Genomic DNA, 27,948 nt, shown 5'->3' with positions numbered 1-27,948 from the left:
CACACAATTAACTTTTTCTTACAAATTGTCAGTGTGTATATAATGACAAGAACCTAATTGAATTCAGAAACTCTGTTTGACTCTGATAACATAGATATTTCAAGTTGTTTCAAATGGTATAGAGTTCTTAATTCCCCTGCTTGTTGCTGAGATAGTCAGTTCAACTCCCCTCCGCTCAGTATTGATGAGGCTGCACCTGAAGTACTGGGTCTGGTTCTAGGCCCCAGAGTACAGGAGAGATGTGGACGTACTGGAGGGAGTCCAGTGGTGGGCCACCAAGATGATGAACGGAACGGAGCACCTGTCATATGAGGAGAGGCTGAGAGAGCTGGGGCTGTCAGCCTGGAGAAAAGGAGGCTCGGGGGATCTTATCAGTGTGTATGAACACCTGAAGGGAGGGTGCAAAGAGGCCAGGGCCAGGCTCTTTTCAGTGGTGCCCATTGCCAGGACCAGAGGCAATGGGCACAAACTGGAGCACAGGAGGCTCCCTCTGAACATCAAGAAACACTTCTGTGCTGTGTGGGTGACTGAGCACTGGCAAAGACTGCCCAGAGAGGTGGTAGAGTCTCTTCCTTGGAGATCTTCAAAAGTTGTCTGGTTGTAAATACACAGTTAAGCTTTTTTTTTTTTTAAAAAAAATATACCAGCACACTCATTTAATATTATTCTGTATTTTCCAGTTTCTCAAACAATTAGGTATACATCCTGACTGGCAATTTGTAGATGTCTATGGTATGGAACCAGAACTGCTTAGCATGGTGCCAAGACCTGTATGTGCAGTGCTACTTCTCTTTCCGATAACAGAAAAGGTAAAAGTTTATTTAGTAACCAGTATATCCCTTCTGTTGTAAATGAATGCTTGGTTGGGGCTTTGAGCAACCTGATCTACTGGAAGACATCCCTGCCCATGGCAGGGGGATTGGAACTAGACGATCTTCAAAGGCTCCTTCCAACCCAAACCATTGTGTGAATCTGTAAATCTTGTGCTTTGGTGTCAGAATCAAAATGAGACTTAAACCTTATTCAGAGACTTCTTAATTATAAATAAATAAATGATAATGTTATGTGTATATTTCCAATTTATTGTTAAGTGTTTTAATTGGAGTGGGAAAAGCTAACGTAGAAGTAAAAAGAAATATACTTTGCATTTTTATCTTGCAGATAATTCAGTACTTTAGTTTTAAAAGGCTGGCTGTGAAATGGCAGAATTCTGCTACTTTTAGCAGAAAGCCACAATAGCATGAGCAAACTAAGGTTGTGTGTGAGACTATCAAATGCAACTACTTTTTGATTTATTTATTTATTTTTTTGGTACTGCTATACTGACTAAACATCAATCCATTTTCAGTTCAGTCATCAGTACCAGTATGGCTTTCATTTCTGGGACAGACAGCATATTTCTAAGATGGAAGAGTGTATGTATTTCTTTTTGCCTCTTCCCTCCATTCTCCTTCACCCCCGTTCCCCCCAGTATGCATCAATTTGCTTGAACTTGGTTTTAGGGCTGAATACCCTTGTTAGCATACAGATAATCTTAGGGTTATTATCCAGTTTAAAGGTTAATGACTTACTAAATCAACATCATAGGCTGTAGACAGATAGAATAGCTTGATCCAGTGAATGCTTATCAAGGGATAAGTCAAGTTAGAAAGGACATTTTGAAGTGATCTGGTCCAACCCTTGCTCAAAATGATACTCTCGGTATTCACAACATTTTTTTGGGGGGGGGGACAGGGAATGAATGGCAGCTATATTGTTTACCTTCTCTAGTCTGAACTTTTGTCTAATACGTTTAAGGCCTTTTTTCCCTCAATTAAGACTATTCATGTTATCTTGTACAAGTGCTGTCAATTTAAAATTCTTTGTAAAGGCACCTGCTATTTACGTAGAATGTTCGGACCATTGAGACAAGCTGCAAGTGTGGAATCACGATGCTGGAGAAGTTTCTTAGTTCTGTTTGTCACTGACAGTGCATGGAATCCAAGAAATTTCTCGGAAAGAGTTACTCTGTTTTACATTCAAACTTCGTGTTTGTCACACTGAAGTAAAAACTCCATCTACTTCAGTATTTTGTAAATTATTACTACAGAAAACAAACCTTTACCTTATGATTATGGCTTTTAAAGGACCTGTTTTAAATATTATATGAACTTTACTTTATATTCCTGGAAAAAATGCAGTGTAAGAAGATGGAACTTACAAGAATGGTTCGTGCTGATTAAACACCTGAAGTTGCTTGATAAAGCTTTTGAGACCTCTGTCCTTAAACACTTTTTGTTGGATTAAAGAGATGGTGACAGGTGCTAATATTGAATATTCCTGAAATGCTGTTAGGTAACACATTTCAAAATGATAATTTAAACATATCAGGTCTTATCACTAGTCAAAATCCAGTCATAGAGCTTTCCAGTTGGGGAAGTCTGCATATACTGCTGGACCGCTTGTGTTAAACGTTTCAAGTTGCAAGATGTGTTTTGGTTTTATTAGGAAGGCGGTACTTAGGTAAATTGTTTTTGCTTGGATAATATAACAAGTATCTATTTGTACTACCTGTGAAACTTGTATAACTTCCCTTCTAGTATGAAACCTTCAGAACAGAAGAAGAAGAGAGAATAAAAGCTAAGGGGCAAGATGTCAAATCATCAGTGTATTTCATGAAGCAGACTATCAACAATGCTTGTGGAACAATTGGGTTAATTCATGCTATTGCAAACAACAGAGATAAAATGAACTTTGGTAAGTGTTTTATGTTTGCTTGCTTGTTTTTGTTGTACTTTCCCCCCCTTTTTTTCCCTCACCACTGTGGAAAGTACGGAGGGAAGGATGGGATATGTACTATTTTCTCTGAATATAACTGCTCTACTGAAAGAGCATTTCTGCCTATAATTATATATAAAAAAAAAAAAAACCACCATATTTCACACTAATCCTAAAACTAAAACACTGAAAACACTTCAAACTGCAGCAGGTAGCAAGTCCTTGTGCAGTCAGCCTTCATTGTCTTCAAGATGCAATGTAATTATTATCTTTAAATCTTTTGTTGGCTATAAGCATTCTGTTAGCTTTGAACAATGTAGAATTTAAAGCATGGTTCCAAATATGTTAATGTTATGTCTTTTTTTTTTAAGAAACTAATTCATCACTGAAAAAGTTCCTAGAAGATTCATTATCTATGACTCCAGAAGAAAGGGCCAAATATCTAGAAACTTACGAAGTTAGTATTGTACTTTCTACTCTTTTTGAAAATGGTATAAGAATTATTTGCATGAGCAAGTCCTTTGGACTTGGTCCAGTGAATCACTTAAACAATCTGAGTTTACGTGTGAGCTTGTGATCAGACAGCTGCTGCAAAAAAAATAAACCACCAAATCCATTTTATTTTATTTTAAAGTATTCCTGCCCGCCCATAGCTCAGTCAGCAGAATGGATTTTGTCAATGTTCTTCATCCATATTAATTCCCTGGCTTAGTTTAAAATGATTTTGAAGTGGATGAGTAATGTATGCACAATCGTTTTGGTTAATTCAAGATCCGGTTTAATGGTCAATTTAGGCTGATCTGAGGCTATTGCTGAAAGGACAGTCCTGCAGTCTCCTTCCATTTATGCCTTAAAGTCACCTTTCTTTGGCTGTAGCTCTTCAGGGCACACAAGGAGCTGATCTGACAAAATTATAGTCCCCCCTCTCCTTCCATTCCCCCATGACAAACAGATGAGTTAGCTGATCGAGTGCTTAGTTGGATCGTTATTAGTGCTGATTCAAAGGATGTGATGGAAAGATCTGGCCGCTGATGGAAGGGGAGAACAGTGCTGTTGCTCGTGATGATAACAATGATCCTCTGTCAAAATGAAAATATTGATGAGTTCCAAGCCTGAGTTCAAATTAAACTTACTGTGAAGCCCTCAGGAATAAGGTTGTTAACATGTGCCGCAAGGAACTAATAACAAACAGGAACAGTAGAGGTTTGAGGATGTTATCTGCAGAAATGTTGGATACAAGCTGTCTGATCACAGTTTCTACCTAAAGTGTTTTGTTTACTGAACCCAGGAACTGAAATATCAAAAAAATTTGCCAGTACTGTTTTCTGTGTGTTAAACTGCAGTAACAAACTGCTGCATATTTGAATTGAGTCTGATGAGGCTGAAACACTTGTCTCTTGAGATCCTTGAAAGCGGAGATTTGTTGATTCATTTATTTAACTATTACAAGCATTGAGCAAAAGAAGTTACAGCTATGGCATTCGATTAAAAAGAAGAGCATACAGTCATACATATCATTTAATGTCTGATTGAAATATGCTTTAATTTTAGGCTATTCGTGTCACTCATGAATCCAGTGCCCATGAAGGTCAGACCGAGGTATTCTTTTTTTTTTTTTTAAACAAAGCCAAATATGTTTGTTAATAACTACTTTGAGTTGAATATAATGGAGCTTAAAACAATCATAGTAAAGGTTTACACAGAAATGGAAATTTTTGCTTAATTTGCAGTATTGTGTCAGTCAACAATCAGGGCACAAAGTGAAGTGACGTTGGGGGGCAGGGGAAGAAACTTGAAGCTTTACAGTTTTTTGTATTATTTTTTCAAGCTTTTGTATAACACAGATGATCTTTCCAAGCTTTATTTCACAGTAGAAGAGCTAGAAATAATGTTTTAGTGAAAGTTGAGATCAGGATGTTGCAAATTCATTGCTGAGATGTAGGATCCATAGTAACCATACAAGTGGAACAAACATTGTGTAAGAGTCTGAAAAGTTTTATCTCAGGGAAAGAAATACTTCAGTACTTGTGTTGCTTGTGTACAAATATCACTTCAGATAAATTTGCACCATTTGTGAAATATACACATAAGCTTTTATCACCAGAGATTGAGTGACATAAAATAAATAAGCAGCACAGCAAATTTCTTTGATCCTAAACATGGTTATTTAATCAGTACTAGAGAATGCTCCTTTATCTGTGTTTACAAGTAAAATAGGAGTGAGCTTAAAGTCTCTGTGCACTCGATGTTGTACTTTGTTGTACTTCATCAAATATGGGAACAGAACCTCAAAAATGAAATCAATTTTGGAATGATCTGTATTACACATTTAGTTTCACTGAGTGAAATAGAAGGTAAATGCCAGGTGAATAAGTGGCTTTGTGAAGTTTTGAGGAGTGTATGTGGTGTTTTTTTGTTTTGTTGCTTTGAATCCTTTTTCAGGAGAGGAGCAAGTGCTTATTGAAGTTCCGTGCCAGTCAGTGTATCTTCAGTCTTACGGATTTGGAAGCAGAACAGCTGTGTCAGTCACTGAGAAGGCATAAGCAAGCCACTCAACGTTTTTCGCCTCCGTATTATTAAGGCAGTTTTCCATCTTTCTGGTTGAGATTTCAGTATCTGTTCCACAGAAGAAAAATTGATTAGGTTGTTGCCAGCACCACTTTGTTTTGCCATGACTTCAGTGGCTCATCTGCTTTCCTTCTTTATTTTTCCAGTACTGCGAGTGAGTTTTTCTTTCGTAAGGCTTGTGCTATGTCTTCTATGCATGGCAGAAGAAAGCAAAGCAGGCCTTTCTGCTTCCCCCTCATCCAGCCGTCTGGAAACCTATACTTACTCATTCTAAGTCAAAGATGGATGAAACTTAAGAGAATTGTTTAAATCATTTCTAGTATTAATATTGACCTTCATTCATGTGTCTTATTTTCTTTCAAGTTCTTATTTCTTTCTCTAAATCAATCAAGGAAGGTTCTGTGTTTCAAGAACAATCATCGATGCAGCTGCAGATTTCTCTTCCTCTTCTAAATGGGAGACTCCAAAAATTCCTGTCTCTGTTCTTTTAAAAATGAGATGGTCCTTTTCTAGGGATTCTCAGTAAGAGAGAGGTTGTGGAGGTTGTTCTGCAAATTGCTGAAGACTGTGAATCTCTTCCTCAGATACTTGCGAAACAGAATAACATATAGTTGTTTTGATGTACGGTGGCATTCATCCAGGGAATAGTTCATCTGTGCATTCTCCTGGCAGAAATTATGGAATAACTGGGAAGAAGATGAAGGGTTACATATTTCCTGAGGGTCTCTTTATAAGGATTCAGGAAGGTTCTAAGTGATTACGGATTTTCTTAATAAGGGACACTTAGCTTCTTGAACTTCCACAAATTAATTGGTTTCCTGACAAAGATATTACAATACAAAATATTAAGAAATTGTGTGGAAAGATGCAGACATTTTTTCATAATAAAAAATTACAAGATTGTCTCGGCAACCATGTCTAAACAAAAATGTTGAATAGGTAGTGGCCTTTCCAAATTTTTGTTATTCCATTTTATGTAACTAAGTCTGGAAGTAATTCAATGTGGATGTTCCTTAGAATGGTAAAACAACTTTTTCCTGTCCTTCTGTTTCCAAAGCTGAAATAGTACAATGGCTGAATACATGTCCTGGGAGCATTTTTCAGAATATCCTTTGATCCATCAATCAAACAAGTAAGAAACAAATAACTTATTATACTGGAAGATGTAATTGCCTGAAGATCCTGTCCTACGATTGTGTGGTTAAGTAGCAAGTGAGGCTTCCCATTTCATCTCTAAAGCACAGCAATTCATCCTGTAAAGTACAATTCTTTTTAAGCAAAATACACTTCTCAGCACATTCTCATTTCACGTATTTTAATGTGAGGTTGGAGTGAGTTCATCTCCCAGTCTTACATCTTGCAGTGGTACACTTTGGCTGTTGCTGTGTATCCCTTCATGTAACAATAAAGGGACTGATGAACAGCATGCCCTTGAAGATTCTGATGTTAGCATATGCAGGATGTTGCCTTGTCCTGCAGGGAAAGTTTCTAGTGCTTTTGGATCAAGAAAGAAGAGAATCTTACTCCTCCTGCATATTTGTAATTGCTAGGGTTGCTTTCCTGGGAGTTTAAACTTCTTTTCAGAACACTGGGAAGGAATATGTTTGTCTTCCTTTATTTCTCTTGATTTTGTTGCTCCCCCCGTTCCCTCCATCCCTAGAACAGCAAGGACATTTTTCATAAAAATCTCTACTTCGAATAAAGTGGCTTATGTAGTTGCTTAATGATGGTAAGTGCTGCAACTTTACAAGCAAAAGGTCTTTTCCAGGTCTCCCACAGAACTAAAGATTTAAGAAAGTATGCAGGCCTACTCTTTTAGCATGATTAACTTGGCTTGTGTAGTTCCTAAAAGAACAGGTTGCTCTGTGGGTGGTTCTGTCTGTCCCTCAGATAGGTGTTGCATACTACTGTTGGCTCAAATTCTTCTGAAAACGTTGCTTAAGCTCAACAGTGAATAGAATAACTTCCAGAAGTGGGAAGTATGGCAGTCAGATTTGCTAACTTGGTTAAGAGACTATGCAACTGCAGCTGCTTTCAAGATGCTGTTCTTTCCCTTCCCCAAGCAAAACACGCCATTACATGGTGTCATGAGGTAAAGTAAAATTTTCTGGAGTCTTGGGATGTGGAAGGTTTAGAAATAGCAAAGAATTACAGACAGGTTCTCCTCTGAAAATATTTGTTCCGGGCTCTCATTTCTCAGATGTTTAAGGATTCAGCCTTTTATAAGGGTAAATAAAGCTTGACGATCTTACTAAATCGGGATAACTATTTTTATCATCTCAGTGGCTTCTTGATTTTTTTTTTTTACAGTCTGCCCCGGATTTTCTGCTTTTGTTTCTGTTCTGTGTGTGTGTATTTCAAACCTGGAAATGAAGTGAGTCTACCTAGAAATAAACAGTTAAAAGTAATAGCAGTGAAGCAGAACTATTTTTCCAATATCTACATGCTCCATCTATTCATTTGTCTTGTTGGGGTGGGTAGGCTTTGTTTCTGGTTTAAAATAGTCTGTAATCAGACCTATGTTATAACTTCTTAAGTTTTAAAGAAAAGTTCTGTTGTGGGTGGGTAGGGGGAAGGTATTAGATAGGATATTACTTTTATAAGTCTAATATTAGTGGACTGCTAGATTCTACACTCCAGTTTGTGATCTCTGGAAGAGAGAGGAGTTAGGTGGCCAGTTAGCTTCTGGAATTTATCATTAATGTGCAGTCTATTTAGGTGAAGTATTAAGATGAATCGCTGTAGCTGTCAGTTTCAGTCCATTTGCTTAGTGTTCTGTCTTGAGGGGTGCTTTGCCAGGTTTCCCAGGTTTCGTAGCTGTGGTTCATTTACTTTGTTTAAAAAGCAACAAGGACAAGAATAAACCCGTGTTCCTAGCCATTTTGTGTAATTTTCTGGTAATTCATTCAAAGCCTTTCAGGCCAACTATAGACAGGGTTAGAATTGAGTATTTGTGGTAGCCTTTTTTTAGTATTAAAATATGTGAGTTTTTTAATGAATTTTAGTGATGGTTTTGTGTTGTTTTTTTTTTTTGTCAAAACGTTTCCATATTTTCTTAAAATTGATATATTTTCTGTTTTTTTAAAAAGAGACTTCATTTTTAAAAACAGTTAAGTATTTTTTATTTCACTAAATAATTTCATATTTGCAGCTTGAAAAGATTGTGAAGTTGAGTTTATCCTTTAGGCCAGATTTTTGGACCAGGTTTGATTTAAGTTTGGTCTTAAGACTCGTGGATTCTTTGGATCCATGGTTTGCTTTTTTGCTGCATTAAAGCAAATAAATAGATAAAACAGTGCTACGAGTATTTCTGTGTTTAAGAAATATATGCCTGTTTAAAATTGCTTACAGGAAAATCCATGAATAATTCTATTGGAGAAACATAGTGTTGGATTTTAGAGGTTTCAAGGGTGATTTGATTCTTGTCCCATGCTCCATTGCCATTTGGAATGAGAGCAATTAATGTAAGATTGTAACAGTCTTTCTTCTAAAATGTATGCTCCTGAAACTTACACTTTCTCAAATGCCATTTATTTCCTGTCTGAAAGTGCCAAAAAAGGAGCTGTATCTTTATGATAAAAGCTGGATGGATCCAGTGGCTTAAGGCCAGGTTTTCTGGTTTCAGCTTTCAGCAGAGTTTAAGCTCTTTTTATCTATTTCTTTGATTGTTTTACAGATGCAACAACCATGTACTTTGGAACAAAAAGGAAACCTTTCTGTTTTTTCCCAGATTGCTACCTTTCTTAAACCCTTCCCTCTCCTGAAAAGGCAGCTAATAGTGAAACTGGTATAGTTGCCAGCTACTCAAGATCTTTTAACTAAGATGTTATCTTTATTGTTCTGTTGGGCATGTGCTTTTGTTTATAATACCTAGGATGTCTGAAGATAATGGAAAATATAACCTGCATCTTCGCAGAGCCACACACGCTTTTAAGCTGCTTCTTGTATTGTCACGTCTTGCTAAACCATGTTTTTGTTGTTGTTGTTGTTCTGGTGCCCTCTTCAGCAGTTCAGAAATGGCCAAAACCCTGTACTACCATAAATCTTAACATTTCTGATACTGTCTTACAAAAATAATTTTAAAATAATAAAAAGACAATGCAGCCTGTGGATGCTAGAACATCCACATAAGCCATCTAATCTACAGTGTTCATTAATGAAGTTCTGACCAAATCCAAGAAAAAAAAAAAAACAATTAATAGCACTGATCAGGATCACTTGCTATGATAGCTTTCAGAAAGTCGTTCCAGGTAGGAAATATTATCAGTGCTGATACTTGAAGTAAATTACCTTTTTAATATTTAACTATAATAATGTGAGTAGCAAGGTACTTCTGTTTTGCTCCTGTATTACTGACATCCATGTCAACTACTTTGCAACTGTGCTTCATTGCAGCTCAATTCTACAGTGCAGAAAATGTCAAGCTGTCCCGTATGAAGTACTTTTTTAAAAGACTAATTGGCCTTTAGTCAAGGATTAGGTCTAGAGAATGGTCTGTATCCAACCTCTGCATTTCTGAGGGCTTTGACATGCTTCACTTGTTCAAATACTATTTGGGTAACAGTATTTGAAGCTCTTGTACGCTGTGTGTCTGTGGCAGTTGAAATCATTCTGGATTGTCAGGCTACCAAAAAAAAAAAAAAATCTGGCTTCCTGAAGCAGCTCATCCTCTGGTCTTGTAGGAGCCACTTCTGGCACAGAAGTGTTAGAAGCAAACTCATGGGAAAAGAGGGGAAGAGACTTAACAGACTAGACTTCAATCAAGTTTTGCCACTGTGGACTGCAAATATTCAAATGGTTGTGGTATTAAGTAATTGATGAGCTGTTTGTGTGACATCAAGGTGTCACCAGCTGCTGACACATGACTTTCCATATCACTTTCTGCTATGAAGTTTAAATGATAGAAGTTTTTACTATGTGTGGTACTTGTGGCATATGGAAACTTCCGTGTTTGAGGTTGAAAGTTTTTGGACGGGAGTTTTTAGCATGGTTTATGCGTTAATACGAGAAGAATGTGATTTGTAGTGTTTAGGAAATTTACTTCTTGAAATTTTATTACAGAGTAACTCAGAATAATGTTTCAATCGAGCAAAAAGTGAAATGCATGTGCACTTGATACTGGTTAGAGAGTAGTTAAGAGCTTCTGATTTTGGTGGTCTAAATTCTTAGGAGAAAATTAGGAGCTCTAAGACTATGGTTTTTCCTTCTTCCTTAGAGGCTATTGAGAACATCTAACTAAATTAAGTTTAACCTACTGTTAACCTAGTGTTTCAGTAACCAGTTATTATGGAAGTGAGAGCAGAACTGGAATATAAAATATATCAGTTATCTCTGGGAGCAGAGTAGATACTGCCATTGATTCCGTAACTGTTCCTGTTTATTCTTTTTAGTATGCTTCATACGTGTATTTACCAACTGATAGCTCTGGCTATTAGAGCTACGTGTTTGGCTGCATGAGGCTTCACAATGAGCAGGCTTAGATGCTGTATCTGAGCTGCCACTTCAAATGAAAACAGCATTCTTGTACCTCATTGAGCCTCTCTCAAAAATAGCGATGATGGAAAAACTAGCCTTTGAAAATCAAGATTGGTATCTGACTCTGTCAGAGTCCTAAGTAAGAACTGGACTCAGATGTTTTCCAAGAATTGAAATACTTGTGCACATCAGTATACTTACATATGTCTACTGTTCACAAGTATGGTTAGAAATACTTTCCACATTAATTGAAATTGGCAGCCCCTATACGGCTTGATTTCTTCCTTAACTCAAACTGTAACTGCAAACTCTAGTCTGTAAACTTGTTTAGCATGCCCTGAGAACTATAATCTTGCTTGGAATTCACTAAGTTAGACTTTGATCACAGTAACAGTCGTTAACGTTGGCAAGAACTAAGGAGAGTCAATGCACTCTGTTCTCAGCTGCTGTAAAACTTGAACTTTCAAAGATCTTTGACTCCCTGGGGGATCGCAATTTATTGTTAGAACAGAAATATAAAGGAGCTTCCCTTTCACTCCTGCCAAGAACATGTGGGATTTTCTTTTTAATAGCCCATATTCCTCAGTGTTTCTTCTGAATAATCCTTGCACTGTTGTAAAGAAACATTTACATCTAGGGAGAATATGAAACCAATTATACATCTGCTTCTAAGATGACTTTTGACTAGCTTAGCCTTACAAAACAAGTACGTAATCCCTCCACTAAAGGTGGTGATGTTTAGCTATAGTATTTCCTTTTGTTATAGCCTACTCTGTAAAAAGTGTGTTTTAAAAGAACAAAACAAACAAAAAAAAATTACTAGAATTGTGTGAAATGTTTTGAAACTTACATTTGGTTAGTCTTTGACTCCTTGCATTGTCCTGTGCCTTTTGTGTCAGTGTGTGAGACGTTCATCAATCTGATTTCTGTACTCTACTGAGCAAATAACTAAGAAGGTATTAATACAGTATTGCTCTGACCTGTTATTTTGGATCTTATGCTTAACTGTAAAATCTGTACAAAGGAACTCTGCTCCTAGGATGAAACAGAACTACGGAGGATATTCGCACCCATAAGGCAGCCAATGAATTCAAATAACAAGTAAATAAGTGAAAGTAACAAAATATTTTTACAGTTGTGCATCACACGTCTCCAATCCATAACAGTATGGTGCTGTTCTTGCACTACATATGTAAGAGACAGTAAGTAGCAGGTTCTTGGCATGTATTTGCTCACTAGCGTTTTAGCAGGCTGATCATGTCAGGTTGTGGTTAAGTTCACATTCAAGATTTTTTTCCTCAGGCAGGAGAGAAACTGGTTTGACTCCCTTTTTTCCAGACACTCCAAATTTGGGGGAAAAACTAAAAGAACATGCCATCTTTAAGACAGTTACCACTTTACTCATACAGCTGGAGCTAGTCAGTAGGCTAAAATAAAGAACTGATGTTGCATCAACCTACTTTCCTCAAAGGACACCAAGCATATGTAGTTGGGTGTGCAACAGTGATGTTCAATTTGTTGTAAGAAGAATCTTAAAGAGGAAAAACTGTTTTCAAAATTCAAGTTAACTAGCTTTTTCAGAGCTCCCCAACATTTGGACCTTTTTTTTTGTAATTCCATTAATTTTTGATCACAGAAGTCACCATTGTGATAATCTAGCTTGACTTTTGCCTAACATAGGCCATAGAACTTAAATTTAGGTGTTGAGAGAGATAAGTTATAGCTAACTGTGGAAAAGCTTCTTGGGTGCTCTGATCTCAGCATTTTTGTCGTCTTTAAGCTATGTTTTTACCCATACCTCTAGCTCAGTATTACTCTCAGGATACTATCCGTTCTTAATCCTGGATTGAATTGATGTAGGGAATACTGTAGAGATTTTTATCAGCTGCAGAAGCACTAATTAAACGTACTGGTGCAGAAGTTGTTCAGCTAACAGGTGTAGCCCGATTCAGTTTAAAAACTAGTCAGTTTCAATATGTACTAGTGCTGATAATTGCAGTGTTGAGAAAGCTAGTAGTTCTGTTAGCAGTGGACTTAATGAACCTTGGTTTCCTGAAAATTTGCATGTTGTGTGAGACTGTTGTATGTAATGGAATTTTAGTTAGGAAAAAGGCTTTTCCTGCATTAGAAATATTTGTAATGCCCCTTGTTTGGGTGATTTCTGTGGTGTGCTGTTGGAGATGAACTCATGAAGCAGTGTTTACTTCTGGCATACTTCCTTTGTCAGGCTTCTGTTCTGTGTTCTGACTGCTTCCATCTTCCTAAAAAAGCTGGAAGAAAATTAATATCCTTCAAAGCTCTACCACTGCCACCAAAAGAGGCTTAAAATGCTGTTAAAAAGGTGAAGGAAGGAAGAGGAGGAGGATCTTTTCAGACTGTGTAATGCATAGGTTTAATTTTTATGTGAAAAAATACTAAGAACAATGGCTTCTAAGAAAGAAAAACATGTATTACACTTCATGCTGCAATACAGACTCTTCAAAACATTGTGCTTAATCCAGTCATAAGGACAGGCATCAAAAGGTGACGGAAAAATACTAAGTGTATCCCTCCTGAATATAAGCTTAAAGCTAGGATAAGTCTTATGTTGCTCATTTGGCTGGAAAGGTTACATTTTTTTAGTGTCATCTCAACATTCCTCTGTCTCAACTACAGGGCTTACTGTACTTGTGTAATGAGGCTACAAACAGTTTGGGAGGAGTTGTTGCACGCTTGCAGATCAACTCAATTGAGCGTATGCAGAACATGTGGCAAGGCCTCTGATCCCAGGGGCTGTGCATCTGATTAGTTCTGGAAACAAAGACCAGGACTAACAGTATTTTATCTCCTTGGATTTCCAAAGCTTCCAGTGATGATGATATGCAGTCAAACCTCCTTTGATTTCTGTCCCAGCAGAACTAGCGTTTGTTTCTACCCACTAGTAAAACCTCAAAATGGAGGAAAGAAAGGCCCAGTCCCAGCATAGCTTATCAAATGATGGACAAGGAAGCCTCCTTAGAGGCTTAGAGAGGAAGGTGGCAGAGGCTTTCCAGTGATGAACTTAAACTTCCAGGTAGATGAATTTTTGTAACCCCTAGAAAATTCATCACTAATAAATACTTCCACTTGGAAAGAAATGGTTGTGCAACCCCAAATGCCACTTGGTCCTGTCAGGTCTTCAATGTGTTGCACGTGGACCGAGATACTTTGCTGCATCAAGTTCCCCAAACAAGATGAGCAGATGGACGCCCTCTTTCTGGAGCCTGACAGGTTTGGACTTGAGCTGGGTCCTGAGCTACTCAGCATTATCAAACTCGTGCACTTTTAGGCATGCACAGAGGCACAGATCTTGGTGCCTGTGAAACATTATAGTATGTATTTCCTTGAGATCTTGAATTTAAATGTCTATAGGCTTTAATAGCCGCTATACATAGGGATAAGGTTTTGCTTGGGGCAGAAATTGATTGCCTGAGCTGCCGCTTTTTTTTTTTTGTACCTATTCCATGAAAACTTAACTTCTGTAATGCTAAAATACATTATTAAAACAATTAACTTAATGTGCTTACTGGTTTATCTGACAATAATATTCAATTTTATTTTAGGGTTTCTCTTTTACCACTTCAGATATTTGACCTGTTACAATTTGCAGCACTGAAGTATGCTCCTGTGATGTTTTCTTCTTGTGAAGTAATTAATTCTTTTCTCTGCAGGTTGCTAGTTGTTAATGAGTCCTGTATGAATGGAGTGTTTAAAGTTATGATTTGTCTTCTGCATTTTAAATTAAATGTAGAATGTACTACTTTGCATCCTTTATTTGGCAATGTATATTTAGCATTAATTTCTTACTAATACTGACATGTAATTCTGTTGTAATACTTGTATTTCTAATATTCAGTTGAAAACAACTTCAGTTGACAGCAGCTTAACTTGTGCTTATTATTAAAGCAGTGCATGGAATTTCATGGCTATTACAGTGCTGTTAATTAGGTAGAATCCAGTATTAATTTAGCTTTGCCAGAACTCCTGTTTACTGTCTGTTGAAATTTCACTCTTGTAATACAAAAGTACATTTTCAGTGGAGAGAAAGTTTCTCTTCATAGTGGTTGATCTCACAAGGGTACTCGTTACTACAAGAAATAGAGGTTAAAAAGATTCAAGGGACGGAATTTTAAAATGAGGTAAAATACTGACCTAGAAGTAGTGAACTGAATAATAGTTGCCTTAAACTGCATTCTAAGTTATAAATTGGTCTTTGAAAGCCTTGAGACTTTTCTGGCCTCATTAGGCAAGGGGTATTTTTAATGTGTTATCGTTATTTTGGCATTAGCTAGAAAACAAATTAGCAAAATCAAGAAGAGTGGTAAAAGTGAGAAATTATGGTAAATGACTGTCAAAAGGCTTCATTAAAACATTTTTCAAAAATTTGGTCATCCCTGGACAATTAAGCAATACCAAATTTAAATATTTGTTTAAACTTTTATTAATGGGTTTCATAGTAATTACAGTAGGAATACTAAAAGATATTTTTTTCAGAGAAAACATCAGCAACAGAATGCATCAAAGCTAGGATAAACTTCTTCAGTTACTATATTGCAGATTTCAGGAAGACTGGTGATCTTGTCTGTTTTCATAGCAGAAGCTTACAAAATGGTAAAACGTAATGTGGTGCGTGATGTCCTTTATCATGAACTTCTCAGCCTAATTCTTAAATTTCTGCCCCACTGCATGTTTTAATCTTAGTGGATCCTCTGTACATAGGGAGGTGTCTGTGGACTGTGAGGTCTTCTAGTAGCAGTGTTTTATCAGTCATCTTTTGAAATTTTGTTAGGCAAGCTGAGCGTAAATTGTTTTAAAGCTATCTGAAATGTTATCTAAATGTAAAAAGGTCTCATTTAAAATCATTTCATGTAAAGAACTTGAAAAAACAAACGCAGTACAGGTGAAGTATAATAGCCATTAAACTCTTGTAAACTTCTCTGACTCTTAAAAGTATTATAGCTAAATTCTTCTTTCTTCATACAGTTATATTTTGGGTTGGAGATTTTATAGTCTTGTCCTCTTTTATGCGGACCTGCTGAGATTTAGGGGTGTATCAGAATGCTTGAAAATCAGAATCTAATTGGGGGGAATAAGTTTGTCAAACCTGTGGAAAACTGTTCTCTGGACAGGCTATGAGACTTGATAATCCTTCATGCTTATCTCTGAGCTCTAAAGTTGCTGCTGTTCTTGTTTCTTGTTCTTCATGAAGAATTCTTATCCCTGTCCTTGTGTTTTAAGGTCAGCAATATGGGAGCAGAAGGAAGCAATTCATTGTCCTACTCTTGGTAGGAAAAGGAAAAAAATGAAAATTGAACAGGAAAGAAGGTGAAATGCATCAAAAAATGGTACAAAGAAAGTAAATGGTTTTGACTGGTGCTTATGCTTTGATTAAACAGTGAAAATCTGTTTTTCAGGGAAAGTTACCTAATGCTCAGTTTCTGAAGTCTACTAGAATTGTTCTGTTGAGTGCATGATGTGGGACTTGTCTTAGGGAACTGCAGTTGCTTTTCTGCTTGCATAACCTTAATGCATTCGTGAGCAGCTGGCATGTCTCAGTGCAGCTAAGTGGGATATCATCAATGTGTAAGTATGTTTTCTTGTGGGGCTCTGCAGGGTTTGCTTTTAAGACCTGTAATGTTAAACAATTTCTATTGGTTACATGGAAGGCAACATAAAAATACAAGTTAAAATCTAAAGACGGTAAAGATCAAGAGATACTAGGTTAATGGTGAGTCAGAGACCTCATAGGAATGGTCTGGGTTGCCCTTCAGGTTACCTTCAAACCAAAGGGTATTCTTCTGAGGCTATGCAATTATCACCAAAGATTAAGTTTATTTCCTGAGAGAAGGTCAGGGATTCTCTGACAAACTGAAGATGATGTTGAGGATTTTTACATGAGGAGAAACTAAAGGTAGATGATAAGTTGGATGGAAGTTTATCATCAGGTAAGCCCCTGACAGGACATCATTGCCCAAAGGACTAATGTAAACCATTGCTCCATGTTCATATCATCCTTAAGCAGGACTAGAAAAGCAACCTTTTTCATTTAGCACTAATGTAGCCTAACCTATATGAAAATATTGCTTACTGCTTCTGTAGCTGTAGCCCAGATTGAAATTTTGACTTGTTCTGATGTATTTTGGTAGTCAATAAATTGTTAAGCTTGAGTGTTTGTTTTTGTTTTGTGAATATGTTCTAATCCAAACAAAACTTTATCGGTACTGTGGCCTGTGTGGGACAAAAGATCAAAAACTAAATCATCACAATGGTCCTTTATGGTCTTAATATATTTACTGTAACTTTGTCAGCTGCTGCTGAGAGTCATTTTTAATACTTCTGTGGTCTTTCTTCTAATAGTAACAATTTGAATGGTTTAACATAGTCCTACTGCTTCCACGGATACTAAAGGGATCCTGAGTGTTAATGGCAATACTGCCACTGGCCTGCTATTTTAGAAGAATAGGTGAAAAACTTAGGAAGTTGCATACCTCACCACGGTAAGCTTCCCTTTTCCTTTGCTTTCCTTTTATGTTAGGCATGGAACAGTAAAGAAACCCTGGGTTCTGCTACAGTGGTTACTTGATTCATTTTAAATCCTGAGTAGCACAATATAGCTTTCCCAAATCACCAAAGAAGTGTGTTACAGTTTTTGTAGCTGTAGACAAGATTGATAACTCTTGCTATTCTCAACTATTCCTTCCATGAGATGTTACTTCAGTCCCCTCCTGCCTCACTTTCCAACAGTCTGTCTATTGAAGGAGTCAGTTACTTTATGTTCTTATTACAAAGTTCAGTGGGTGTGAATAACCTCTAGTTTATCTGGTGATAAACTTCAGATTTGGACCATGTCTTTGCTTATTTTCAATGTTCTTTTGTCATCTCATTCAAATTCAACACATTCTTGATTATTGCCTCTGTAGATTTGATCAGTTAAAGGACAGTATAATAAATAGTGGACATCTTTGCAGTTGCCTTTCTAGGTATGTTACTTCAAGTTTAAGTGGGCTAAGTATGTTCTTTTTTAATGTTTATGTAGTCGTCATCGTCCTCGCTGTCTTCACCACCATCCTCATCGCAGCCTCAGGTTAGCCACAGCAGAACGAAGGCTTCACCATTGTGTCACTCTGCATCCCTCTCCTGGGCTAAACGTAATCATGTAGGTCCTGCAAAAGCTACCAGTCCGTCAATTCGTCTTCGTCGTTGGCGGCCCTTGATACGCCTTCCATCTGTTGGGCTTCATTCTGTTGTAAGTGTAGTCCATCTTCAGTCTTTTCTTACTCTGACACAAATGGCTTTTTGCCATGTAACTTCAGTCTTCAAGGCATCATTTTTTTTGGTTGTTGTTGGGATCCGTTCTCAACCATTCTTAGGATTTCGTTCTTCCTTTTTTTTTTTTTTTTTCTTTCCCCCATATCAGACAGCAAAAGTACATCACTCCATGCTTTGCTGTCCAGGTATTTTTGATTCAGTACACGTGCCAAATCATTTTCAAAGCATAGACGAAGCTTGCCCTTCATGAATTGACATGTTTTCTTTTTCTTTTTCTTTTTTTTTTGGTCATAGGCTCCACATCCAGCCTCTTCTTTTCACCTCATCTTTCATGATCTTTCATTTGGATGTGCTAAACCAAGGGGCTTCTAATTTCTTGTCAAATGGTATTATTTCTTCTGTTTGAGACCTGGTTTATGTTCTCATATCCTAAACCTAGTCTCCTTTTCTTTCATTCTAAGTCTCGCCTAATGGTCCCTGAGTGTTTCAATAAGATGAAGTGTTCCTTGTAATTCCAAGGTGCTCGTGTACTTTCTCACTTGACATCTGTTTCTTTATCCATTTTCTAGACAAATCTTCTGGTTGAAGGTGAAGACATTCTACTGCATAAAAGCTTGTCATCAAATATACTTAAACCCTTTTTTCGCTCACTTTTTTTTTCCTTACTCACCTACAGGGCACAAATACATCTTCAAAATGTAGAAAATGTTACATGCACAGAATAGCCAGTATTTCTAAACTGTGCTGTGACCACTACCAGAAACACTAAGCTGAAAGAGTGATGTAGTAATTTTTCATCCTGTTTTTAAGGAGTGATGTTTTCCGTTTGTGCACGTGCGCCTGTACACACACAAATCTTGACGTGTAGAAGTGAATGGCCTTAAAAGCATAACAGGGAGTGGCTTTGCTTTAAGCATTTTTTGGTAACAGTCACGTTTTCTCTGTTACTAGAAGTTCTTAATCGAGGTATATGTTGTGTTTGTCGCTTTTTTTAACTAATGTGAATCAAGTATTCTGACTGTCGACCAAATTTCCTATTTCATACAGATCTGTCTTTCCAGATGTTGAAATCATTCTTAATATATTATTACTATTAAAAACTAGTGTTGAAAAGCTTCTATTTCCTCACAGCTCTTATATTTTTATGCTGATAAATATGTCAAAAGGAGTAAGGAGTCAAGGAAAGGGTCTCGTCTTATGAATTGCTGTTATTAAGTATCTAGCTCTCTTGCAATCCAATAACCACAGAACTTTCTTGATGTTATTATCATTTAGAGCTAGTTAAATACCTTAGGATTTGAAGAAGCACAGAGTTAAGTTCTTCCTAGCTCATGCTTAATACCACATAGTATTTCTCCCAGTAACAGTGGCAAGCCTGATATTTTACCTGGGGATTTTTTTTGTTTGCTTAGCAAAACTCTGAAAATTCTGTCCAATTCCTGTAATTAGAAAATGTGCTCTTACGTGAACTTCATGTGTATATATAAACTTGATATTAACAAAAGACTGAGTGAAGAAGACTCAAGCCTGCCTAGAATAAAAGCATTTATTGACTGTGAGTTCCTTTCTGCACTAAATAAGCCATGACATATCCAAGGATGGAAGTTAAAGTGTAGTCTGTTGTGGTTATGCTAGATAAGAAAACCACTATTTGGCTAGTTGAGAATCTTAATTACTTCAAAAGATTTCTAAAAGCAACTCCTCATCCATTAGCAGTGAGCATTTGTTTTGATAATGCACAAACTGTAATTTCATTCAGAAAAATCAGTGCCCTTTGACAACGCTGTATCTGGCAAAACAGAAGCTACTAGTTTGAAGTTATCACTCATTAACTCTACTTAGATCCTGACTCTGTCCATCTGGCAGATTAAAATTGTAAGTCCTACATGCGAAGATTTATCACTGAATACAGTATACAGTGTGATATATATTGGTAACTACACCCGTCTTTTCACTTCTGTGTGACATACCTTTCCAAGAAGATTCAAAAGCATATAAACCATATGTAAATTATTATAATTTGTAAAAAGCAGACAGCATGTTGGGCATTAGTACAGCATTGTATGCAACTGTTCTAATACTAGTTTTATTAAAAAATGACACACATGGGGGGTGTTCCTGTATATTGTGTTTAAAATAAAGCTGAACTTCCTTGTATTTTAAGAACATTTCTAGTACTAAACACTAACAGACAGGAAATAGATTGTTTCAAAATAAAGAGCGAAGGTCGATGGTGAGAGACTGTCTTTCTCCTCCTTAAATAAAACAACTCTCCATACTTGAAATATTTCTTTGACTTTTTAGGTAAAGTCTCCAGATGACTGAGGAACCCATATTATAGAAAAAAAAAATTGAAAACACAATCCTGAAGTGTTCTGTGCAAACACAATAAATTACAGTAGATGTCATGAATTTTTAAGCTATAATTAATAACGTGCCTTATTAGTAATGTTGACTTTTCTCAACCTTTGTAATGATCTCTTGCTCTTTCAGTTAATCCATTCTTGTAGTTTTTTTGCCTCTGCTTGCTTTGAGATCATTTTGCAGCTTTTTATGTCACTTTAATCTTTTAGTTCTTTTTTCTTTCTTGCACTTCTCAAATAAGAAAACTTGCTTTGTTTTTTCTCCTCGGTTACTCAACCTTTGATTTCTGTGTCAGACTAAAGTTCCTTTTTCTTAAAAATAAAAAGTACCTCTCGAGAACTGCGTACTGCTGAATAATCCCTCTCGCTTACCTATTTACGGGTAGATTTGTGTTTGTATAAGCATTCTGTATCCAGATACTCCATCATTGATGGAGCCCATCTCTGAATTTCATTCTTGCTTGACATCCTCTTGTTCAAAATCAGTTGCTGCTGACCTACAGATGCTGCTGTCATGCAGCGTGGAATTTTACATAACCTGATACTTGCATGTTTTAGCTACAGTTTAGGACATAAAATTAATAAGCTTTAGACGGACAGCATGGTAGAAAAATACATCAGACAGTGCTTAGCAAGGCAACTTTTTGTCCATTTTTGGGTCAACACTTGACACAGTCGCTTTGCATTTTTCTTTTCATCTGGACAAGGGATACCTTGATCTGAAGTAAGCTGTGCATGTCCAGCCATGAAGCTTCAGAGCATCTCAAATTCAGTAAACTTACTGCAGTATATTGAGCATTAGTAGAGATGTGACTGGTCTCTGAGAATGAGTCAGAAATAATCTTGCTGAAACTCGTGATCATCATTCCAGTGGTCATTGTTTTAATTACAGTATTTTAACAGGATTCAAATGCCTGTCACAGGCATACAGAGTAAGTTTGCCTAAGGGTAGTGTAGGTATGTTCCATGCTTCAAAATGGAAATTGTAGACGCCTGATCTACCCAATAGCAGAGGCATTACTTTTTCCCTTTTACTTCAAAACTTATTGAATCCAAGCCATACCTATTGTTCTTTTGTGCAAACATCACTTCAAATAGTTTTTCCTTTGTCTTCTCATAACTTCTTGTGAGTGCAATTGTACATTTAAACCCCTAACAGACTTTCTTTTCTTAGAATTACTGGTTACTCTCGTAATAATCTTCGTTTCATGCATCTGCAACTTTGTTTCTTAAGGTTATGCAAAATTGTCTTTTCCATATCAGTCTTTACCTACTTCTATAACTTGACAGATTTTTGATATCATTTTCTTGACTTAACACAAGTGGTGTTTTTTATTTTTGGTTTGTTACTTTTGTTTGTTTGTGTTTTTTTTTTTTTTCTAGTCACTGCCTGTAACACAGGCCTGCTGACCTGGTTTGTGGGGCTTCTTGCCTCACTGCATTTTCTCAAGAGCCAGTGTAAAGAAATAACAAAATACAAGATTCAGTTAGAAGAAGCTGCCTGAAATCTGTCATGTATCACTGAATCTGTTTTTATATTGTTTTTTTATATATAAACAAATTTTAAGCAGAATGAGATGAGGAGTTACTCAATATGGCCATAAGAGCAAGATAGAGATACATATCTTTTTTCCCAATGTTGTGTTCGCTCCTGAAGCGCAGCTTTAGGGAAAAGAAACTAGTGGATTTGATGAAGTTTTGTACTAAATTACCAACATACGAAGATCAAAAGATTTCAAATGGATGGAAATTGAATGCTGCCTCCTAGATGGTGATAATGGTTTAAGTGCGTTAGCAAGATAGACTGTGTAGGAGATGAAGTTTATTAGACCAGCTGATATGGTTGGGCTAATAGTGACTTAGGATTGTACCTTTGAGTTTCTGAAGGTTACTGCAACAAGAAGAAAGAAGAATGTTGTAGTTTGTGAGCAAAGGGCAGCCTGCAATTGTGAAAGATGAAATCAAAGAACTTCTTAGTACAAGAGGGAATAGGAAGGTGTCACCATTTGCACGGTAAAAACCTTGGGAAGTGCTCTTTTGGCTGGCTGTCACTTCCGTGAACCTTGGAACACCTTTAATAGCAAAAAGCTGTTTTGTTATATAGGGGATGAGAGTGGTTGGAAGACACCAGAGAAAATAACTGCTAAATGTGAAATGATGAGAATAAAGGGTGCTGAAAGGTTGGAAAGTTGCCCATTGAGCATGTGTACTAAAGTTTGTGAACTCTATGACAGTGGGTGTCCACGAAGTTACACTATATTATTATCATTGAGTTACCTCTGTACCTTCAGAACAAATTATGGTATGTTCTTATAATCATCACTTTGAGTGCTAAACTTTTTGTATTTCTTTTTCTATTCAAATCCATTTCAAATCTGCTGGTCATTATTTTCCAGATTTTCTTTTAAAGAGAAATTGGAAAAGTCATGTCCACTGATGCATACCACCAAAACTTCTTTCTTATAGTAAGGCTGAAGCGATAACATAAGCTTCTGTAAGCTACCCAAGATACTGATATTTGTATTCTTTCTGCCTCTTCTGGAGGGGAAAGAAATAAATTTTTTTATTCACTGAGTGCTACAGCTGTTCTGAAGACTTGAAAAATGAATCTTGAATCCCAGAGGTCAGTTCTGAATTCTAGCTAGACAATGATCTTGTTTGGATTTTTAGGTCTTTCTCCTTCCTTTGTCGTTCTTCAGAATGATCGTTCAAATCTGCTGTCTCCTTCTGCACACTGAGAGGGCTTCCTAAGTGGAAAACCAAAGGAACAGATGTTCCTAGCACTTGACTGATGTTGATGTTACAGTTGTCTTTGAGAAGAAGAGTAATAAAGAGAAAATTCTGTAATTGCCATTAAAACACTACCTAGTAATGAACATGTAAACGGACTTCTTAGAGCTATGTTCTCATTTTCTATTAAGCATTCCCGCAGACTGTTTATTAAAAGCTGAAAACTTGGCCAAAGGTGTAGCTTTTTGTAGAAACCATGAAAGACATCTCCCTGAAGCTGATATTTCCTCTTCTTTCCCTACCTTTGATATTTAAAATCATCTGGTTCAAGTGTTAGAATTGCTGGAGCTTCCCAATGAAATAGAAATTGGCCTGAAAAGGCAGCTTTTTGCGTGTGCGTGCACACGCATGCATGCACACATGCAAATTGTTGTCTTCTTCCCAGCATGTGTGGGAATATTCTGAATTAGATTCATCATATGGGGAAACTTTAATCCAGTTACTTGTTTGCCGAAGTCATAAGCAACATAAAGTTTAAGGTTGTCTTGACTCTTCAGATGCTATTGTTTCTCTGTGTTTATACAAAAGTATAAAAGAAATGCTTGAAATCTTAACGTTTCAAGAAATGGGATAGATCTATTTCATAGTAAATTTATTACTATCATAGACTAGATGAAAAGAAATCACAAGGGAAGGAAATGGTCTACATTAGAGCTGATGGTAGAAGCTTCGGTAGTGGCGTAGAACTTTCATCCTCTCTATGAGGTTGCTTAATTTTTTTCTGTGACAGCTCAGAATTTCAAATGTAGACACAAGATTTCTTGAGGATTGTGGCAATAGCACTTAATGAAAGTATGATAATTAGCTTAGGCACATACAAAATCCTAGCAGCATTCTATAACTGTCTTCAAATAAATTCTAAGAAAAGTTAATCATGCTGCTTTGATGGCCTCCCTATCCATCTTGTACCTGTACGTAGACTTAGCATTCCAAGCATGTCAAGTGTCTCTCTATAGAACAGGTCCTTACTAGAAGCTGGTTTAAGAAAATAAATAAATAAAGCCTCAAAGTGGTCAAAGGGGCAAATGTATTTTGTTCTAAATATGAGCAAAACCAAATCTTGAAAATCTGAAAATAGAAATAGAATTGTGATACTGTGAGCTCTTCTAGTTAATGTCGATTTGAGCCCAAGTAGCTTTAGTTTGATGAAAGCTTTTAAATGCCAACCCATTTCCTTCATAAAGTGAGACTAACTGATAGTAGTCTTTCCCCTTACCCTGAAATTCCTTGAGTTCAGATTTCCCAGTTGGTAGCTTTCATTGGAAAGTCAACAGCTGTGAAGCCATACTGCTGCACTGGGATTAGGTGGCAATGTAGCACCATGGTTTACATGCCTCTGAACAGTTGATTGATCGATGGCACCTATTCCTATTGGTTGTCAGTCACTGTCCTGTGTGGTTTTGGGGAAGTTACTGAAACTTGTGATCTTGGGAAGTTTACAACTGGGGTTGCCAAATTCTGAGGGTGCTTCTTTTTCTAAGCCCCGGCACTGTTTGGCGTTCATTAAAACAAAATTCTCAAAGATAATTCACATACACCATAAGGAAAAAAGACTCTTGGAGTTCTGGTGGAAAGATCCTATTGTCCCTTTTATATCATCCTCATCTGCAGCTGCAGGAATGCCCTTTTTGCATTCGAGGCCTTTCGAAACAAAGGTGAAACAGGGTATTGGTGTCTTTCAGGCTTTAACTGTCACAGAGAGGAATCAAATGAGGACTGGGGGAGGTTGTGTGGTTGTTTTTTTTGTTGTTGTTTTCTTTTTGAACTTAATATATAGAATTTCCATAAGCTGTTGGCAGTTCCTCTGTAATGTTGTGGTTTTTGGTGTTCTTGATCTGTTGAAGGACTTATGGTTCCTTCCCCTTCACTCTGTTGGTTTGATTTGTTTTTTTCATCTTTTAAAGTCTTTTCCTCATGATCATCAGAAAGAAGGAAAATTTTAACCCAGTCTTGATAACATGATGTAAATGTAAGGTTCTACACAATTCATTTTATGCTGTAATCTGTTTCTGTGAAATTGTTAGATTTTTAAATGCTTTAAGAAATTTACATAAGGCTAGGAGCAAGGATGGAGGAGAAATATATTAAATATATTTTCACCTAAGTCAGATTCTTGATAGTCTCTTTAAGACAAACTGAGGTTCTTTTTCCCATTCCATCAAGCAGTATTTTATTACTTGTGAATCAGGGCTCAGATGCAGACTGGACAGATTCATGAGGAAAGAGGAGCATCAGTTGCTACTGAACATAACAGTGATGATGCAGCTTTTGGCACGGAAATTCAAAAAATGTTTCTTAGTGGACATGGTACTGGGAGTGCATGTTGGCAGAGTAGAACAATGTGCATGCCCTGTTTTCTTCTCCTTAAAAAGCTTTTGCTGGCTGCAGTTGGCAACATGGTACTGTGCTAGATAGATCTTTACTGACTAACCATTTTTTTATGTCACGTCACTTGATGCTGTCACTGCACTTCAGTCCTTTCTTGATATGCAGTGGTGATGCCTGTGATGCTACCTCAAAATTGCAGAAGTCTCTGAGACAGAAGTCTCTGAGACGAATGGAGCTCTATGCACCTCGCAGTTTTCCTTCCTTGCCAATTAGGAGATGTGTGAACTATATCCTGGGAGTTGTTTCTTTCCTCTGCCTGTGAGGAGAAAACAGGTTAACTGTACTATAAATGACGTACCAGAAAAATTACTTTGACCAAGTGAATATTTTTGGTTTTAAAATACTGTAGGTTCACATTTCAGTCCTACATTACTTTGTGACGGGAGGTGGGTTAGTGAAGGAGTTGCTATTTATATCAATATCTTAATTTTTAATGCTGGTGTATTTGAGTTGATACTACTTCTAATTCAGTAATGAAAAACAAAGTTGTTATATAGAACTAAAACTGAAAATGCTTCCAGGAGCTTGAGTGAGATGATTCTTACTGATGTGTATGAATTTTCAGGAAGCTTCTTTATGTTTAAAAATGTTTTGCAGTGTGACTTCTGCCATTCTGCATAGATCCAGAATGTGCTTCTCACTTGCTATCTCTTGGCCAGGTATCTTGCGTATTGTGATATATTCTCGTTAATCGTACTGTGATGAGTCTTAATGAATGCAATATGGTTTTTGTTTGTTTTGCAGGCACCAAGTATAGATGAAAAAGTAGATCTTCACTTTATTGCATTAGTTAACGTAGGTGGTCATCTCTATGAATTGGGTAAGGACGCTTTTTATCTCTTCTCTCCATTTGTTCAAAAGAAATACAACTAGTAATCTCATTAACTATCAGAGTTTGAGACTAGATGATTTGATTTAATGTAAGATTTAAGTTCTTTTCAAATGCATCGTCGGGTTTAAGGGGTGGCAGGGTTTCTGTCAAACAATTGCAGCAATTTTCCCATTGCTTTTTTGGATTGACCTTTCCTCAACTCTCCTCAACTCTCTTCTACTAAGATAAAATTGAACATAATACTTGACTGTCTCTGAATTTCCTCTATTATTTGCAGAGACAGGAAGCATGAAAGAAGTGATGAACACTTATACTTTCAGAAAGGAAAGCACTTATATTTGTGTCCCTGACTTGCTTAATAAATGAACTGTATGCAACTTTGCAAGGGTTAGTTATATTATTAAATAACATGATACAGTTAAAGTAGAAATTACATATTCAGAATACTAGCAGATACTAACGCTCTGCAACTCATTTGTTAGAGGCTGGTTAGTTTTTAATCTGTCTTAATTTAGTGCTCACTAGACAGTTAACTTCCAAACAGTATCTCTGTTTTCTGAATTACTTACAGCTATTTTCCTCCCCTCTTCAGACTGTGTAGCAGCAAGTTCTGCTCAAATATTCTCTAATGACTCAAATCTGAAGCATGTTGCTGGGCAACTATATTTTGCTGCAGGCCTTTTAAAAAACTATCAAGTAGTTATGGATTTAAAAATTGGAAGTCAACGGTCTTTCCTAAACTATTTTTTCCAGTATTTTATGGTGGGAACATCTGCTGCTACTTTTGAAAATCGGCATGTAATTAAGCAATGCCCTTAACAGGTGACAACTAATCATAACCTGAGACATAAGCAGTATGTTAGATGTTTATATTAAAGTGAATCTAAGGGTTAATATCAGCAGCCATCCACAAACAGTAGGCATGAAATTCTGTATTTTCATGATGCTGTAGGATTGTCAGTGAATTAGATCAAATAGCATGAAAATAGCATCCAAATACTGTAGGATGTAGTCTAAATATTTTCTGACTCTAAATTTCAAAGCATGATGAATGGCTTCCTGTTTTTTTCAGTTGTGTGCAACTATTTCCATGCTACCTATTCATTGTTCATTAATTTGTTCTACTTAAAGAGCACGCTACAAATTATGATTATCATTTTAAAGCCCACTTTAATTTCTTGCTTCAATTAAAAAAAAAAAAAAGCATCTAGCTCAACTGTATAGTGGAATGCTAATACTATTTCCTTTGTTCTTAAAATAACTTCTCTCTGGACTAGTGGAAGAAAGCAAAAAATACTTAAAAGTAGGAAAATGGGAGAAAGTTTTTGGTTCATTCACTGGCTTTAGTCACTGTGGCCTGCATGTGGGCTTTGGCAGGCAGAAAATGCTGGGGAGTCACGTGAATATTCTGTGGTAAAAACATAAGCACTGAAGACATTATTTATAGGCAGATGAATTTAAAATACAGTTCTGCCAAGTTGTATGTAA

General features: G+C 36.7%; 1 protein-coding gene and 1 long non-coding RNA gene across 2 annotated transcripts in view; both read left to right on the top strand.

Moving 5' to 3' along the window:
- The first annotated feature begins 680 nt into the window (after positions 1 to 680).
- UCHL3 (ubiquitin C-terminal hydrolase L3) overlaps positions 681 to 27,948 on the top strand; it is a 29,731-nt gene continuing 2,463 nt past the window's right edge. The window contains exons 1-5 of the mRNA XM_035561292.2: positions 681 to 809; positions 2,580 to 2,736; positions 3,129 to 3,214; positions 4,309 to 4,356; positions 26,373 to 26,448. Coding sequence (XP_035417185.2) covers positions 735 to 809; positions 2,580 to 2,736; positions 3,129 to 3,214; positions 4,309 to 4,356; positions 26,373 to 26,448 — 442 coding nt within the window. The 5' untranslated portion in view covers positions 681 to 734. The remainder of the gene's footprint in view (positions 810 to 2,579; positions 2,737 to 3,128; positions 3,215 to 4,308; positions 4,357 to 26,372; positions 26,449 to 27,948) is intronic.
- Positions 16,061 to 18,059, top strand: LOC126913649 (uncharacterized). The gene is made up of 3 exons (XR_007709301.1): positions 16,061 to 16,401; positions 17,176 to 17,315; positions 17,855 to 18,059. It is a non-coding gene; the product is annotated as an uncharacterized LOC126913649 (long non-coding RNA).

This window comes from Cygnus atratus, chromosome 1, assembly GCF_013377495.2.
Source record: "Cygnus atratus isolate AKBS03 ecotype Queensland, Australia chromosome 1, CAtr_DNAZoo_HiC_assembly, whole genome shotgun sequence".
Taxonomy (NCBI): Eukaryota; Metazoa; Chordata; class Aves; order Anseriformes; family Anatidae; genus Cygnus; species Cygnus atratus.
This window is presented reverse-complemented; position numbering and strand designations above follow the sequence as displayed.